General features: G+C 48.9%; 2 protein-coding genes across 2 annotated transcripts in view; one reads left to right on the top strand and one right to left on the bottom strand.

The window, feature by feature from the left end:
• The window catches only part of LOC144134172 (uncharacterized), a 36,011-nt gene extending 34,071 nt beyond the window's left edge, over positions 1 to 1,940 (top strand). The window contains exon 5 of the mRNA XM_077667134.1: positions 1,871 to 1,940. Coding sequence (XP_077523260.1) covers positions 1,871 to 1,940 — 70 coding nt within the window. The remainder of the gene's footprint in view (positions 1 to 1,870) is intronic.
• Positions 1,941 to 2,821: 881 nt separating this feature from the next.
• Positions 2,822 to 19,383, bottom strand: part of LOC144134174 (uncharacterized) — a 39,274-nt gene continuing 22,712 nt past the window's right edge. The window contains exon 2 of the mRNA XM_077667136.1: positions 2,822 to 2,940. Coding sequence (XP_077523262.1) covers positions 2,822 to 2,940 — 119 coding nt within the window. The remainder of the gene's footprint in view (positions 2,941 to 19,383) is intronic.

The following is a 19,383-nucleotide window of genomic DNA, read 5'->3' on the forward strand; positions in this document are numbered from 1 at the left end:
CGTTAGGACACAATTCTCAAAGTCTTGTCTTGAACGCCCTCTATGTAGTAGAAGGCCCGCGACTAATTTCGACCAGGCACCTGATTTCTCCTCACTTTGACGTGTATCACAAATCAGGACAGGGAGTTCATTAAACGGACGCAATGCTCCCCTTCAACGCCCATGCTTCCGGTGTGTCCAGGGAAACGGGACGCTCCTCAGGCAGCCTTTTCGGAAACGGCCTCATTTCCGGCAGCTGCTATAGCGGGTGGAGCGCGCCTCTCCTGGCGCCTAATTGTTCCGCCCAGGGGTCAAGCCGAATTGAAGCGTGACGTAGGGCCTCGGAGGAGCCGAGTTAGGGCCTACCAGATTCCGCAGGTGCACAGATCCGAAAATGGCCCTCGCGAGGATCGGTGGCGTTAACTCGAAGGAGGCACGGGGTACAGGCTCCCTTGCAGAGAACGTGAGCAAACGCCAATTCACAGCCAATTCGAGCTTTAAAGGTTGCATTAACGTGCTAGGCACATCCCTTTTTATTTATTTATTTATTTATTTATTTATTTATTTGGTTAGCTGGTTAGTTATTTCGCAAGTCAGTTCTTTCGTTATTTCGTTTTTTAGTTTTTGTTTGTTTGTGTTTTCAAGATATTCATCACACGCGGTTGTCGCTTTCGTTTAATACGCCGGGTCACGTCGTTGTCTCGTTTCTTCTTTGTCACTACTCCGCGCCATGCAGCAGCAGAGCAAAATGCAATGCCTAGCCTCTTTCGTTGCCTTGCTTCGTTTCCCTATCAGGCCTACATCTGAATCCACCTGGCCGGGACTGTTCCGCGCGGGGGGGGGGGGGGGGGGGTACTTTTTTTTCTCTTTTATCACTGTTTTGTTATATGCTACTAGTTCATATTGAATTGGTTAGACGTCATTATACACTTACGCAGGAGTGCCTTGAACTCGGCCTCACACAGTATTGGGATTTGAAGGCGCGGGCTCCTTTTCCAAGCCATGCACCCTGAGAAGCCGAGCACCAGGCCGGGGAATGGCTTGTACCCATTTTGAGGAAACCGGTGGGTAACCGGCCGGCGGCGGGAGTAGAACCCACCACCTCCCGTAGCCGAGGCGGGTGCTCTACCACGAGGCCATGGCTGCGGTGGCCTAGTTGGTTGGGCGCCCGTCTTGGCTGCGGGAGGTGGTTGGTTCGAAACCTACCGCCGGACACCCACCGGTAAAAATGGGTACAAGCGGCCCCCGGCCTGGCGCCCGGCTTTCATTAGGGGTGTTCGCTTGGGAGAAGCTCCGTAAACCCCGCTGCGCCCCTCGCGGGCGAAGCCCCAGTGTCGGACAACCTCGGTGCCTCCTAAAGGTGGTGTCACGGCCAACGTGGCTCGAGCCTTCATCACCTGCAGCAGCAGTCATAAAAAAGGGCCACAAATGGGCTTATACCGCACGAGGCGGATTTAACGTTGTTGGCGGCGGAACTTATCGCTGATCCATCAGAGCAACTGTGGTCAAAGATCCATTTCCCAAGCATTTCACCCTAAAGAAGCCGAGAACCAGGCCAAGGGAAAGCTTGTACCCATTGTATTACCGATGGGTAGCCGGCGGCACTGGGGATTGAGCCCCGCACCTCCCGCATGCGAGGCGGATGCTCAACCACTTCGCCACCGCTGCACCGGAGAATAGCCGTCGGCAGCCCCGTGAAACCCGGATACTGGGCTATGAAGACTGGATTCAGCCGCGCGGGTGGGGGCGCTGCAAGCGTTCGTCACGAGCGGACGTGCGATTCATGGGCTCCGTTGACAATCTTCGATTGTGGCGGATTAGAATATTGGATCACCATATATTTATCATCCACGAGTTGCCTTCAACGCCTGACACGGCCTGGTACCACCAGTGAGCCTGTGAGTGCCACATTTTCGGCGCTACAGCCTGTCTACTTCTCGTCACCCCGTGAGGAGCGCTAACCCTAACGGCCAAGGGGTTGGGGTGCCTTATCGCCGCGGAGACGCCGGTGCGCCCGCGGATGCGCGGCATAGCGTTCGCGCAACGCGGGTCTAACGACGCTCGCCAGTGAGTGCTCCCGCTTCATCCAGGACTGCCACGACCACGATGAATTCTCTAAGAGGCTACGACCCGACGGAGATGGACTTCAGTCATGTACCAACATCCCAGCAGCAGCTGATGCCCCCGCAGGATCTCCCGAAGGACGACAACAGCCATGGCTGGAACATATGGTCCCGGCGCAACAACGACAGAGCGGCGCAAGCTAAATCCACACCTCCCAAGGAAGAGCAGGAGAAGAAAGAACGCCGAGAGCCTCCTGCACCGAGACCTCCGCGTCTACCGAGTCTCAAGAATTTTCCATACAAAGTCATCATCCGACCTAAAACCACGGTGGATCTGCAATCTGTGGCTCCACGCTCCTACGATCTCGAATTAGGGATCCAAGCAGCCCTCAACACCCCTCTACAAGAAAAGCCAACGCTGCGCGTTGTTAGCCAGCAGAACATTATAATGGTGTGTACTCACTGTGAGGAAGACGCGTTCCGTCTCGCCAAGCTTAATTGTCTGTACCTCGACGGCAAGAGTATAACGATCACCGCCTACGTTGCCTTGCCAGAGGACGTTTGCAGGGGTGTAATACATAATATCAAGCCTGAAGTGAGTAATGACTCTATCTTCCAAGACGTCTCCTCACCCAGCCATACAATCCTGGGAGCGCGCCGACTGGGCAAGACTACGTCGGCAGTCATCGTCTTCGCCGGGCAGAAGGTTCCCTTCACGGTCAACTACGGGTGGTCAGAGCGCCGCTGCTACATCTACCGTAAAACGAGGGCTGCTTGTATCAACTGTGGAACGCCAGGTCACCGAGCAGACGTCTGCCCGAAACCCAAGGGGGCTGCTTGCCAAACCTGTGGAACGCCGAGTCCAGATGAGACGCACGAGTGTACACCCGTTTGCGCGCTGTGCAAGGGTCCACACAAGACTTACGCAAAAGACTGCAAGGAGAAATTCCAGAGACCGCTGAACAAGAACACTAGTACCGCGTCATCAAACGCGTCATCAACAACAAAACTTGAAGATCAAGAAGGCAGGAGCAGGACGAGGCAGAAGAGGCAGCCTACATCGCGACGGCGAGGAGTGTCGTCATCAGTCTCCCACTCTCGTTCCGCCTCTCGCGGCCGTTCGAGCTCAAGACGCCGGGCAACAGGCTCCAACCAGAACGCCAGTCAAGTGGAGGCGGGTAAAGAACAAGGGCAGGAGAACCTCAACAAGCCCATCGGGGCGCTGAAGAAGACGTCCTCGGGCCAGCTTTCAGATTCGAAGGTGAGCTTTGCAGAATGGCCTCCCCTTCCCTCCTCCTCCCCTCAGAATAACACGGAGTTAGCAGCACTCAAAAACGAGATAGAAAGTCTGAAAAAAACAAGTGACCGCTTTAACAATCCAAAACCAAGAGCTTAAGCGAGCAACTACTAACGCAATAACGCCGGTAGCTCAGCCGACTCCTGAAAACCAAAAACAGCAGGCAGTACCTAGCTCCCAGCCTGCCTTAGGCGAGGTCTACCAACAAATCATCCAAGAACTGAGGTCCTTCAAGGAGGAGTTTCAAGCTTTTCCAATTTATGTGAACGCTCAATTCCAAGACATTCGAAATCAGATTGCAAACAACCGACGATACACGGAGACGGCAATTTCTGGACTTCGGAAGGAACCTGCGTATAAAAGGCATAAGTCGAAATTCGCTCGTACAATGCACGTGGACGAACCATCCGATACGGATTCAACATGCCAGCCAAACCTAGAGTAAAGATCTGGCAGTGGAACTGCCGGGGATACAGGAGAAAGCAGGCTGCTCTTAATCTCCTTCTATCTCAGGAATCTGACCCACCGGCAGCTATCCTAATTCAAGAACCCCACCTAATGCCTATGAAGCTCCAAGACTATGTGACTTATCAGCACGACCAGTTAACTGCCACGTTAGTGCACAAATTATACACTGCCATATTGCACGACACTTTCGAGCCGGATGTTGCGCACTGCTATATAACTATTCTTCCTCTCCAGAGAGGAGCGGCAAGCACGCACGTATTGAATGTATACAGCCCTCCAAAAGACAGGAACGCAAAACTGGGTTCCCTCATAAAGAAATTTCTGACCTTAGCGGGCCATGCCCCCTGCGTGATTGGAGGCGACTTCAACGCACCACACCCTTCATGGGGCTACCCGGCGGCGACACCGAAAGGCAGAAAACTAGAAGAAGTAGTGGCGCAAGAGGGGTTATCGATCCTCACCGATCCCACTTACCCTACGAGGCTGGGAAACAGTGTCAGTAGAGATACATGTCCTGACCTGACGTTCACCAAGAACATACAAAACGCCATTTGGAAGAATACCGAACAGCACCTGGGAAGCGATCACTTCATACTCTCTCTGGAGATAAGCACAAACGCGTGCAAGCGCAAAATAGGTATCGCAAGAGTTACGAACTGGGACAGGTGGAGAAAGGCCCAGGCATCTACTGCAAATACTATTACCGACCTAGAGGAATGGGTTAAAGATGAGGTGCACTCTTTGAAAGCCTTTACAAAAGAGGTCTGCACGACAGAAGATTGCCCAGCGGTCGATCCGCACCTTCTACATTTATGGGAAGCGAGGCACTCATTGACAAAGAGATGGCGCAGACAACGGCTTAACCGCAAACTCAAGAAAAAAATAGAGGAGATAAACAAAAAGGCAGAATCCTATGCCATATCCTTAACCAGACAGAACTGGCATTCGCTCTGCGATGGTATTCAGGGGAAGCTAGGTGTGTCAAAGACTTGGAAGCTCCTACGTGTCCTAATCGACCCCAGCAGCAGCAAGTCGGCCGCTAAAGACAGGCTCACGAAGATCGTACACACCACCCCGGGTACGGACACAGAGTTGATCGAAAAGCTCAAGACCAGGTATCTGTGCACGGACCAAGTCGTGGAACAGCCGGAGTATCCTGGACTGCCAAATCCCAAGCTGGACCTCCCACTCACGAAAGAAGAAATCAAAGCAGAACTCGCGGCAATGAGAAAAAATGCAGCTCCAGGTCCAGATCAAATAACAGCGAAGCTCTTATTTAACCTCAGCGATGACACCATCACCGCGCTGGTGGAATGCTTCAACGAGCAGCATTGGGCTACAGGAACGTTACCAATATCCTGGAAGACAGCCGAGGTTCGGTTCATTCCGAAGGCGAACAAACCCCTTAAACTGGATAATCTACGACCGATATCGCTGACCTCGTGTTTGGGGAAGCTCATAGAGAGGGTCATCAACACGAGACTGAGTAGATACCTAGAAGAAAACAACCTCCTACCTAATACTCAATTCGGCTTTCGCCCTCACCTATCGACACAGGACGCCCTCTTGTACCTGTACAAAGACCTCCTTGAGACACCTCCCAAGTCACAGACAAGGGCCATCCTGGCACTTGATTTGAAAGGAGCGTTCGATAACGTTCTACATAAAAACATCCTGCAAAGCCTCGCCGATACCAACTGCGGCGCAAGAACCTACAACTATATCAAAAACTTCTTATCAGCCAGGCAAGCCACTATAAACTTCGGTGGAATAAAATCAGATCCCATCACTCTAGGCCCGAGGGGAACTCCGCAAGGGGCGGTACTGTCACCCCTCTTGTTCAATTTGGCTATGAAAGATCTACCAGGCCTTCTTTCCGAAATCCCCGGCGTCAAACACACATTATATGCGGATGATATCACTGTCTGGTGCAACTCGGGGAGTGACGCCGAGATCGAGGAGCGTCTTCAAGCAGCAGCCGACACGGTGGACAGGTACGCCAGGGAGAGAGGTCTCCAGTGTGCGCCGGAAAAGTCCGAGTTGCTAATCCTGAAGAACCCGAGGACACCCCTAGCGCAGAACATCTCGGTGTATATAGAGAACCACCCAGTACAGAAACCCACGGAGATCAAGATACTAGGGCAGTATATCCCGCAGGGGCGACAGAACACCACCACTATGAAGAAGCTTACAACATCCACCGAGCAAATCCTCCGCATGATACATCGTATCCGAAATAAACACCATGGCATGAAGGAAAGGAACACCATCCGCTTAGTGCAAGCTTTCGTGATCTCTCGGATAATGTACGGGACGGCATTCCTTAACCTCTCCAGGTCGGAAATTGAAAAGTTGGAGGTACTCATCAGGAAAGCCTACAAGACGGCACTGGGGCTACCAAACTCCACGCCAACAGCAAAGCTCATGGCTCTAGGAGTACATAATACCCTCAAAGAGATGTGGGAAGCACAATGGTTCTCACAACTGAATCGGCTCGCACTCACAAAACCCGGCAGAGAACTGCTCGATAAAATCCATGTTAATCTGCCCTATACAATTGACCAAAGGGAAGAGGTCCCACGCGATGTGAGAAGACGCATAAACGTGCACCCCATTCCGCGGAATATGCATCCCGCATATAACACCGAGAGGAGGAAAGCAAGAGGTGAATCCCTGCAGAAGAAATGGGACAAGCAAATTAACACCCTTTACGTGGACGCAGCAGGACCAAATAATGGAGTCATGACTATTGTGGTCTCAACGCCTTCAGGGTCGATGGTGAACAGCGCCTCGGTGAAAACATCTAACCCCACTCACGCAGAGGAGGCAGCTATTGCATTAGCTGTAGCATCTAACCCCAACGCCGTTGTGCTCACTGATTCCCAGAACGCCTGTCGAAACTTCAATAACGGATTAATTCACAAGTCAGGGTTGTCATTGCTGACTAAGCATCCACCCAACCAGGTCTCAGTAATCTGGTTCCCCGGTCACCTGGAACTACCAGGAGGAAACGAAGCCGCCCACAGGCATGCCCGAGCTCTTCTATACCGGACGTCTCCCCCTGATGACCATGAAGGGTGCCGCGACCTAATAGGCTTAGCAGTGTATGCTGACAATCTTGCGCCATACAGAACAGCCAGAAAGGAGTACCCAACACCACACAAATTCCTCAACAAGTTAGAAGAGAACACCCTTAGGAGACTACAAACCAACACCTACCCAACACCAGCTAAATTACACCAGTGGTACCCTACACTATACTCTCCACAGTGTCCATATTGTGGAGCGGTAGCTAACCTCTACCATATGGTGTGGGCATGCCAATATAATCCCTTAGTTGACCCCATTCCCAACCCCTCGGAGGAGCAGTGGGAGGCTATTCTGCTCAGCGATGATCCTGACCGTCAGCACTGGCTGGTGGGGAGGGCCAGCGCAGCAGCAGCAGCCAGTGGACTACCGGACTAGGCGGTCCACCCACATGTTCGGAGAACATTGAAGAAATAAAGACGTTTGTAATCAATCAATCAAGCCGCGCGGGTGTCATAGAGAGACACTGGATGCCATGTCGCGCTGCGTATGCGAGATGGCAATAGCCGGCCACTGTTAATCCTCCAATCCCCCACTCCTAATACCCCGCAGTCTCGAGCCATCCACACAATAAAGGCGTTTGAATTGTCTTACTTCTTTATACTTCCAGGCGCGTGCTGGGAACCTTCGAAATTTAGCGATTTTGGATCGTTTCCGGCCTTTGTTTCTGTTTTCACAACTTGAGAGTAACAATAGAGCGCTATTTTTTAAGCCTGAATATTTGCTCTTTATAATGCTAATCACACCCGGGATCATTGCAGAGACGACGTATGACCCTTGACAAATACACATAATGTACTGAAATATAAATGAAGCTACTTAGGCGCAAAGCTCGTGTGATTAGCCACCTGTGGCGGGTTAGGTCACAGACCTATTAAGCTCACCAAAAAAGGACAATGCGCTTACAGAGTGGCATGGTAATATGAGTTTTCTTAAACTCGAGTTCATAGAGTAAAAAAAAAGAAAAATGAAAGCAGCACTGGTATTCCTTTAGAGCGTTTCATATAAGAAGATCGTAAGTAATGAAACAAAGTGTCGTTAGCAGTTATGTGTATAGTTATTTCTTTATCAAGAAACCCACAGCCCCAAAGGCACTGCAGCATGAAATGAGTAGAGGGGTGTACATTAAGGAACGCATAAGTTCTGATGGTAAAATTAGCATACGGCACAATAAACAAAAGGGGAAAAAACATTTATACAAACACTTTTAGAACACTGAGAAGAAATCATCATTTGATGTGACAAATAACACCACTCGGCAATCTAATCAATTCCCTAATGGTCTTCGGAAATAAAGACATTCTAAGCAATTTGGTGTTCGTCACCTATTCGCGAATCTGAACATCACTGTCGAAATGGCTGGACTTAAAAAGGTTTTTGCACATATTTTTCGCGTTCAGCACTGACTTCTTAGTAGTAAATGACGTAAAAAAGCTACACATCAGGTCTTCCGCTTCCCATCGTTCGTGGAAAAAAACGAAAATTTAAAAAGACAGCGTGAAATGGGTATACATTTAGATTCTGTGAGTGTTTGTGCCTTGTGCCCTTCGTTTTACCAAACGCAATGTGTCTCCGAAGGATCTATGTTTACCTGCTAATGGGTTAGCACTGTTTGCTTCGGACTGCAGGCTTAGCCCCCTTTGTAAATACATCCTCATAAAAGCGTTACCGTTTCCTGTCGTTTAGTTGCAGAGCTGGTTAACATGCAATTGTTGGTGACGAATTTAGGTTAATTCTCTTCTAATCACGCTGGCATGTGTTCTTACGCAAATGTGAACTCAGTGAATTTAGCAAAATCTAGGATTGATCTGATGAATGAACTGATTTTAGAACCTGATCAGAAAAAGTAAGCATGCGACACATAGGGGAGGCATGACATCACAGAGAGTTTAAATTCCGATGCAAATTCAATTAAAGAAAAAAAAGTTTCATAACGCGAGATTTTTCTTTTCATTATAAGTAAAAAATAATTGACTATTTGAGGGCGCATTTATGCAATGTATTAAATTCACTATTTTTTCTTGTACATTAACAAAGAATCAATAAATGCGAAGTTTATTAAATGAGTTTTGTCACAAATTAAGCATTAGATATGACCTCGTGATTTGCAGACATGGCAGCAGCAATTTATTTGAGGTTTCTTAGGCAACACAGGAGCCATATTTAGCGAAAAAGCTTGCGGCAAATGCCAGAGAAAAAGCTTAACTAGAATTGGAGCCAGCTGACACGCACGAGCCGTTCTTTCTGCCTGCCTCTGCAGCTTTGATTAACTGGAAGTGTGGGAAATGATTCTGTTCAGAGGACAAAGAATCCCTTGAAGATGCAGATGCCGGATGTGGAACTATTCCCAAGTTCTCGGCACGCTCTCTGCGAAGCATAGAGGATCGGAAAGGTGGGGAAGTAAGTTGCTGTTGTTGTTCATAGCGTGGATAGAACGTAGGCTGGACGTACAGCATAAGAGAGTACAAGCGCTATCTTTCAAATTAAGTTGTTTTTTGTTTCGAAGAGACGAAGAACATGCACCTGTTGCAATGCTGACTTCTCGAAGGCTTGCAAAGCGCGCGCTACGCAGTAGCGCACAGGATTGCGGCCGCTCGCTCCCGCTAACAGCTGCTCTACTTGTTCAAACGTGCAGCCGTGGTTTCCCCGGCGCCTCTGAAAGATCAACTACACGAAATTCAACTTTCCTGGATGCCACAGCACTCAACCCTTCTCAACTTTCGCCTCGTCCTGGCCACTTCTTGATTTTTCGTCAGCAAAGGGGAGAAGGTTTCAGCTGGGGGACCGATTGGAAGAAAGCGCGAGGCTTCAGTAGATTCCAAGGCGAAGCTCGCACACACCGCTAAAGCGAAGGCACCCCTGGTGGCACCAAACATCTGTCTGTATGAATCCTGCAGCTATATGACGAATGTTTCCGCGTCATCGACCAACATCCCAATAAGGTAACGCTCGCATGCTCCAGCGCCTTACCTTCAAGGTATGCTGCTATTAAGAACGCCTAACGTGGTAATAGTAGCAAAACAAGTCAGAAAAGACATGGTGCATAACTGCTGCCCAAGCCAAATGCTGCTGTCTTAATACCACGGACGTGGCTCAGAAAAAACAGACAGCCGCCGTCCTGTACCCGCGAGCTGTTTACGCTCACAGAGAGGGCCGCTGCGGTGACTCAGTGGTTATGGTGCTCGGCCACTCACCCGAAAGACGCGGGTTCGATCTCGGCCGCTGTGGTCGCGTTTAGATGGAGGCGAAATTAGCTAGAGGCCCGTGTACTGTGTGATGTCAGTGCACGTTAAAAAAACCCGGTAGTTGAGATTATCCGGAACCCTCCACAACGGCGTCCCTCATAGCATGAGTCGCTTTTTGGGGCGTTAAATCCCATAAACTAAACCAAACCAAAGTTAAAAGAGTGAGAGACAGGACTAGTTGATTGAATACAACTGCGTTAACGCACTGTATACATCATTGAGTGTAAATGTCGTACTTCGCCCTAGATTTTCTTCATTTTGCGCGCGCCTTACATTGCTTTAAAGCCGTCAGTTATCTTATTGCAATCTGCCCGTGACCCACGCCCTTTCAAACAAGTAACGACAACGTCTTGTACACTCGTGGCCACATCGGTACACAGCATGTTTCAGCTACCTAACTCCACTCACGCCTTACCCATCGAAAATTGGAAGGCGCGCAAACGAGGAAAATAGTATTTGGATCGCGTACTCCGCATACGGAGCCCACAGCTCTGTTATGAACCTGCCTGCTGAAGACCGCACTTGTGGAGGTGAAAGAACAAAATTTTGATCAGTAGACCTACGACTGGGGGCTAGTTGGTATGTCTTTCTTACGCTACGTGGGCTAGCAGCTAGCGCTTTCAAAACGTAAGAACCAAATTTTGACTTTCATTTCTACAAGGGTAGCCTCCGGCGGCCGCCTAATAGTAGGGCTATTGGCTCTGTTTGCAGAACACGTGCTCCAGAGACTTTTGTCTTCGACTGTACCTCTTATCTATGCTTGGCGATGCTGCTGCGTTCGCGAATAACCGCAAGAAACCTTCATATTTTTTGCTGCAGAACTCATGAGAAAAGTTCAAATGCGCGAGCGTGTGTTGATTTTGTCCGCATCTTTACGTGTCAGATATTCAATACACTGCGATATTTAACCAGGAGTTGTCCACTAGATACCCTCTCATAACTGTTGCGCTGCCCCTGCAACACGGAAACTGGAAAAGACGTTCAAATAGCATGCGCGCAATCTCAACACAAAGCAATCGTCTTGCATATTCTGTCAATAAGAGGAGAAAAAACAATTTCCAGAAATATGAATGCGATTCCTCTTAAACATCATTCTCATACAGAGCCCCAGCGTTTCTGTTGTGAATAAGACAACCCTACGAGCAAACGGAGTGCTTTTTGTTCTTCATACTTTCTTTGTCGAATCAGCGTTTCTTTCTTCCAAATAAACGGCTTTTCCTTACTAGACCAGCTTCTGTCCAGGCCTGCATTAGAGCGCTTTACCTCCGAAAAGAAGCTTCCAGTTTGATAAAGGAACGAGTAGCGGACATTGAGCGCTCGTTTTTGTTCTAAACGCGCATAATGATTGCGTAAACTAAACATCAAGCAAGAAGGTCTTCGATAACATAGGAGACACAATTGACAGCCTGTTTCACGTAATAAATGAGCTATAGCAAGGAGGAGAAATTTTACCTGACTGGAAACACTCAGTGGTGGTGCCAATGCCATAGGCAGGGAGACCTCCCACAATAAGCCCATAACCATTGCGGCCTATATCGCTAACGCCCACAAATTTCAAGATCTCTGAAAAGATTATTGCCATGCATTTTTCATGGTGGTTGGAAAATGAACGAAGATACCATGCTCGACAAATTGGTTTCCGCACGAGCCTTGGCACAGAAGCTGGGTTTGCTATAACGGCTGAAGAGGTCAAACACGTGTCGCCTCCTAGCCACCTTGTACGCACTGTGGTGACTACCGACGTGGTGACGCCATACGACAACGTGTTACACCCCAAAATCCTTGACGACATGGAACGTATGGGCATTCCCCCATTGCTCATAAAATCAGTACGTAATCTGCTTAAGGACAGGACGCTACGGGAAAACAGAAAACAAATCGGTCATTATACCTCAAATAGAGGCGTGCCCCAAAGGTTCACTTTTAGCACCTTTGATATTGAATATTGCACTCGTACCATTGGCGTGGAAATTAGATGAAATACCAGAGGTGCAGTTCATTATTTACACAGACGATGCCACGATTTGGTCTACTTATAAACAACTGGAGACAGAATTTTTATCTGCAAGATGCCTTAAATACACTAGATGAGTATGTCCATGATACAAGCCTGGAACTGCCACCACAAAAGTCCAGCTACATTCTTTTTGCAAGCAAGAATGGAAGAAAGCAATTGGAAACTAAAATAGTGACGCTAAAAGTTGAAAATCAGTCATTACAAAAGGTAGATGAGTTGATTGTCCTTGGCCTATGCATAAAGCTGGGAAAGGAACACCGGGGCTTCATAGGATGAATAAAGCAGCAGCGGTTTCCTTGGCCTTGATCGAACACATTTCGTCTATGGGAGGAGGAGCCCGAATGGAGATGGTAAGACGTCATGTACAATAGGTGCTTCAGCCTAGAATACTTTACCAGGCTAAGTTCCAACGACTGACAAGGAGACAAAGGGCGAAGTTGGAAACAACAAATAGGAACGCAATGATGGGCCACGACGGCCTTACCAAAACTTACCCCATCCTGATGCTGGAGGAAATTTCACAGCTGAATACACTGGCAAAACTAAATTATAAGCGAGAGGCGACAAGAAATCTGAAGCGAAAGTACGTTATGCCCAAAGCACCCTTATACAATGCGATGACAGTACAAACACCTACAATAGCTGAGCCCCCTCCATGGGAATTCACGACCATTACGACAAACAAGACGACTTAACTTCATCGTAAAGAGAAGCCGAGAAGCGGTCCTCTGGCTGATGTATGCCCCAGGAACATGTATTGCATATACGGAAGCGGCCGATTATAGAATCGCGCTGTAGAACAGTAGCCACTAGCCCGACAAAAAGAGAGATAGCCTTACATCATGGATACGTATCAGACGGCCAGGATCCGCTTGTGATGGCACTTTATGCAATCCGCGATGCTATAGAGGCCATAAATAAAATAAAGTCTATAACACAAACCCGTATGTAGACTCCTTAGGTGCCATAAAACAAATGAAAAGAGTGGTAAAGAGCCTATGTTTAACGAGGGAAATCCGTGCACTCAATAAGAAAACAAAGATGCACATCGATACATTTCACATAAGGCGATGCTGATAACGCTGAGCAGAGAAAAGTAGACAGTCTTACACACCGAATTGCAAACACTAATGCCTCCCCCACCAGACTCCGTTTTGACACCCGCTCTGCTCTCCCCATCTTAGCATCCTCTTTAAGAAAAAGCACACGTGCCCTCATTCCCTCGTACACTTTCCCCCTCCCTCATAACCTAAGTCGATCGGAGGAGCCATCCCTTTGAAGGAGGAGGGCTGGGGGCGGCACTAATATCTACGGTCACGTGCTGATCGGGCTCTTAAGAAGACGCAGGACCCACAACTTGGCCGATGTGTTCCCCACTGGCTGCAGATGTGGATGCTCGCCATTGCTGTGGACTTTTGCAGGGACAAGGGCTTCAAAGACATGAACTTTACAGGAAGTGGGACTAACGGCGACCAGAGAGGAGGATTTCGTCTAGTTGCTGCCCGACAACAAGAAGAGTGGGAGCCTTCGGTTTGTGCGTGAAAAGAGCCTACATGATTTTCTTTAAATTAGTATGCAGCGAACCCAAATTTTGCCTTTATGACAAGAGTGCGAAATGAAAAAAGAATCAAACAAGCCGTTCCCTTTTTTCTCTCTGCTTTTTGTGTCATGCTGCATTATCCTCTTTGATTGCATTATCCTCTTGACCATGCAGTGGGCCGCTTATTCTAGCACCGCCAGGTAAGCAAAGTGTCGATGAAGGCGCGTTTTTAACGCGTGGTTTGTACATCATGCGACCTCCTCATACCATAAATTCTACATACATGTGCACAAAAGACCAATAAACACCCAGAAATACCCGCGAAGAAACTTCGCCTAATAATCAGCAGCAGCAAGCCGCAGCGACCGCAAGCAGCAGCGACAGCAAGCAGCGAGCGGCAGTATCAAGCAGCAGCAGGAAGCACCACACCGGCAGCCAGCACAGGCAGCAATCGGAAGTCAGCAGCTGCAGGAAGCAGCTGCAGCAAGCAGCAGTAGCAGCAGGAAGCACCGTACCAGCAGCAAGCAGCAGCATCAAGCAACAAGCAGCGAGTGGTAGCAGCAAGCAGCAGCAGGAAGCAGGAGCAAGCAGCACCAGCAGCAAGCAGCAGCCGCAAGCAGCAGCAGTAGAAAGCACCAGCAGCAGAAAGCACCAGCAGCTAGCAGCAGAAAGCAGCAGCAGCTAGCAGCAGATGTAGCAGCATGCACCAGCAGCAGCATCAAGCAGCAGCAAGTAGCATCAAACAGCGACCAGTAGCAGCAGCAAGCAGCGAGCAGCGGCAGCAAGCAGCAGCCAGCAGCAGCAGGCAGCAGCAAGCAGCAGCCTGACTATACCCACTGCAGGCAAAGGCCCCAGCCAAGTCTCTTTAACTAGCCCTCTCGATTGCCAGCTGTGGCCACCGTAACCCCGCCAACTTCTTTATCTCATCCTCCCAATTAAATTTCTGCCACCCCTTTCTATGCTTGCCTTCTTCTGGAATCCACTCTATTGCCCTCAAGCACCAGCGGTTATCTCGCCTTCGCTGGACATGCCCTGCGCATGTTTGTAAAATGCATGAGGTGCCCAGTTCAGCAACTACCTAACGGGACGCTTGTGTACTCGTTGCGAAAGCCGTCGGTCATTCCCGGTATGATATCAAAAACAAGGCTGCTAAACGGAAACGAGCACAAACAGGAATAGAACGGGATGGAGCACACTGACTTGCAACTAAGTTTTATGCAGAAGGAATAGAATACACAATGTGTACGAGGAAAGCAGGAGCAAAATCCGTGTTAGTATTATGAAGTCATGTGACAAGCTCACACATAGAAAACAATGGCTTAATATTGCGATTGCACCAGATGATATAAAAGAGTAACCTTTCCGATTGTTTTTCTACGAGTATGGTCTCAATAAAGTATTCGGTAAATGTATCATTGTTCTGCCTGTATATGGCCGTCTGTCTGTCCATCTCTCTGTCTCTCCGCCCGTCCATCCATCAGTCCCCAGCAGCGTGATTCACAACACGCCCGAACACCAGCTAGTCCAGACTTTGTCCATTTATGCTGTTCAAGGCAGAGAAGATTTCCGAATCCATAAACCACTTGCGCCCCTTATGCTCATGTTCCGTTCTTGTATGCTGACCCAGCTTCGGCCGCCCGCGCAATGCGAAACCCGCCGTCTGTGATCATATGGAGCCATGTGATCACTACCGAGCGCCTTGAACAGCCTTTAGAATTTGCCGCATTCCTATCGTGATTCTTCATCGCAACACAGCACTTTGTGTAAGTAATGGAAAGCGTTTTTTTTTTTTTCATCTAGAAGCACGCCTCCGACGCCACAGATCGGGGCCGGACCCTAGGATATTTTTATCGGCCATCTTCTCGAACAGCGTGAAGCGTAGCGTCACCACTTCCGTGACACGACCGCTGCACATGGCACGTGGAGCCGGAAGACACATGGGCAATTCATTTACACCCCCTCCCCCTAGCTTACGACGCCACAACGCCAACGCGCACTCATTACGGCCCGTCGCTTCTGATTACGACCGACGGTGCCGGCTTCGCGACTCCAAGTATAGACCCGGCACCTCGCTATTAAGAAATCCGCCACAAACACTAGCGCTTTCGTCCATTCCCCAGCAGGTGGGGTATTGAGTTTGCCCAGCCATATACCACGTGTGTTAAGGTCCGAAGCCTGAGCAGCGTTTACTGAAGGGCGCGGCTCCCGGCTTTTGACCGGCGTAAAGAAAATACACCGCTGTGCAGCGTTTACAGTCCAAGAAGATGTATATACGTCCCGCCCAGTCTGGTCTAAGGGGTCGTACATTTTCAGCCATATATATTTAGGAAGCAGCTGCGTCATCGCGGAAACTTCCTCGTGGCACGAAGAAGGAGCGGGCCATCACTTCCGATTGCAGCGCTGCTGCTGAACTAACGAGCCGCTTGAGAAACAGCGTGCCGAATTGCATCAGCTGGCTTCGTCACGAGCGTAGAACAGCGTCGTGCTTGTGTGTACACGTGTGAGGCAGTATTTCTATTGATGGCTTCGTTCGGAAAGGTCGCCGCACTGACCGCGCCTCGAGACAGAGGCGAAGTATATGCGGGTAGCGTCAAGCTTAGGCGCCATCGATCTACACCAAATCGGCGCCACCAACCTCCGGCCACAGGTTTCCGCTTCCATAAGAAGTGGCTGTACGGTGCCACGATGTTGACTTTGTGATGCATCACGCCTCGTAACATCGGAAAGGCCATTAACCAAGCGTCACGAATAGCGCACTCATTTCGCTCGCTCTTTGACTGGCATTAAAAACATTGCGCGTGCTTCCTGTTAGCCGAAATGGACGCGGAAGCGGTGATGCTGGTTTTGTTGTATAAATGGCAGAGCTGTGTCGCGCTGTCAGCGCTGAGTTTCATTTTATTATCTGTCACGCGCCACTCTTCACGCTGATTGCAATAATTGATGTGGTGTAAAGGAGCGTAACACGGCTACGATTTGTGTCCTGGGTCCATAACGGAATACGGCCCTTACGAGATAAATGCGTCCCTAGGAATAAAACGTGCAGGCTCAGTATAAAACGTGGCCTCTAGCCATATCAGTTATTAATAGTCAACCATTTAACAATTTGGTTTGCCCAGCAAGCTTTCCAGGTGCGTCCCTACACAAAACCCAACCTCAACTGCCGTAATCGTTTGCCAACCTGGCACACTGTTCGGTCTCCTGTTCTGTTGTCCTTGCCTGCTCATCTTCATCCCTCTCCACATGAATCGCGCAAATATACCAGTGAAAAACGAACATAATTTATTGGCTTTCATTCTGAAGAAAAAATTAATGCATAAAAGACACAACATTCCCAAACTCATCCAAAAGAATGCGAAGAGCCGATCGTGAATATGTGTTGAAAGCACACACATTCACGCACTGATACGCTGTAACCTGGACTATTCGCGAAGCAACCAATCTATGCGGCACCTGGCAGCGAAGGCAAGAAACGAATAGCGGAGGCCCAAGTAGCAGACGCTTCTTTCTAGTCTAACAGAAACCCGTTAGCATAGCGCTCATGGAGTCGCGAAAAACTAAAAAGCGAACGGGAAACCTATTCTGCAGAATCCCGCATTGCGCGTCAACACAGTGACTCGTCGTTTCATTAATTTCCTTCGAGCTGCAACGATCAGGCTCAGAGGATTTCATGCTTTGAGAAAATCCGAGATGTCGACCATTCTATTTTCTCCAGTTTCGGTAAACATTTCCGTCTTTCCCGGTATATAAAATCTCCTCCTAGGTCCCTGAGGCAAGGAACGCCTGTGCAGCTCTCGTGGTCGTACTTGCCTGTGCCATCGCAGCGTCGGCGCGCATAAACCACTGTCTCCTCCTGTTGTTTTGGATACCCTGTGCTGCACTAGCGTATTCTCGTCCCCTGAGCACTCATGGGAACCTTTACTGAAGCGAAACCCATTTTCATAATTTGGCCAGATATCGCCACCGATACACGTTACCACTGCCTGTAGGTGCTCGACGATTCGTTCAAGAGCATAGCCTGTAGCTATTAGAAAATGACGCTTGCTGTTTCTCCGAGCCAATCGCCCTTTGGGAGTCTGTAACAATACAATGTGACTTAACTATGGTGAAATACGGGAAACGGTCATTTTCTAGGAGTAGTCAACTGATATTGATAAAAAAAAAAACTTTTTAAGAGCAAAACATATACGGCGGCATAAGAAGAACAGGACGCAGCGCTAGCTTACAATTTAATTTTATTGACTTACAAAGGAATATACAGGGCGTCGCAGCTGACTTTAGACAGGGTTTAAAAATATGCCGCGGCAGTCTAAGACAACGCGATCAGATGCGTATTGCTGGCGATTGTATGTAATGTGTATTGTGATTAATTGCATAATTTGTTGTGATTAATTAATCAATTTCGCAAGCAACGAAGATAGGCGAAAACATCCAATCAGAAAGTTGTAGAACGGTCCGCGAAACGTCCAACTGAACAGTTTCTAACTGTCGATCTCTTACGTATCGGCTTTTTTTTTTTCGCTCTCTGCAGATACCCACGAAATACAAAAAATACCAGGTGACATGTGCGCTTGCGCGCTGCAATTGCAGTGCTCTCAAATATTCCGTGTAGGAACGAACAGATCATTTGAGGCCGGTCTGCTGCCGCTTAAACGGTGACAGGGCAGCGACGCAGCAGCTGGCTGTGCGATATAGGCAAGCGGTGTGCTTCCCTTGTGGCGTTTGATAGCGACAAGCAGACATAGTCCTTTTCCCTTGTGCTCGCGTAAATCGCGCAGCCAGCGCATGCGTCGCAGCCCTGTCACCTTTTTAAGTAGAGTCACACCGGGCTAAATCATCTGTTCGTTCCTACGCGGAACGTTTGAGAGCACTGTAATCGTGGCGCGCGAGCGGGCGTGTCACGTGGTATTTTTTTTTTGTATTTCGCGAGCATCTGCTGTGAGCGAAAAAAAAAACGATACGTACAGATGGACCGTTGGAAACTTCAGTTGAAGGTTTCGCGGACCGTTCTACAACTTTGTCATTGAACTTTTTCGCCTATCTTCGTATCTTGCGAAGTTGGTTGATTAATCTTAACTAATTTTGCAATTAAGCACAATACAAAAAATAGTGTGAGTTGGTCCATACAACAGTCAGCAACATGCATTTAGTCGCATCGTCTTAGGTTGTTGCGGCATAATTTAGAACCCTGGCTAAAGTTAGCTGGGACACCTTGTATACCTAGGGGAGCATAAAAAAAAGAGAGAGGAGGCATTCAACGCATGCGCGAGCCACTTCCATACAGAAACGCCATTTCCTTATACGAAATATTAGTTTAGTGTATGGGGGTTTAACGTCCCAAAGCGACTCAGGCTATGAGGGACGCCGTAGGGAAGGGCTTCGGAAATTTCGACCACCTGGGGTTCCTTTTACGTGCACTGACATCGCACAGCACACGGGCCTCTAGAATTTCGCATCCATCGAAATTCGACCGCCGCGGCCGGGATCGAACCCGCGTCTTTCGGGCCAGCAGCCGAGCGCCATAACCACTCAGCCACCACGGCGGCTTTATACGAAATATTAACTGATTGTGTACTGAAGCACTTCGCTCTCTTCTTGCGAATCATACGTGCTTCTAGCATCTCACGCATGTGTCGGTCTTTACACCTAGCTTCAACTCTGCACTCACTATACTCTAAAATTTGTGGCAG

Source organism: Amblyomma americanum, chromosome 5 (assembly GCF_052857255.1).
Source record: "Amblyomma americanum isolate KBUSLIRL-KWMA chromosome 5, ASM5285725v1, whole genome shotgun sequence".
In the NCBI taxonomy this organism is placed as follows: domain Eukaryota; kingdom Metazoa; phylum Arthropoda; class Arachnida; order Ixodida; family Ixodidae; genus Amblyomma; species Amblyomma americanum.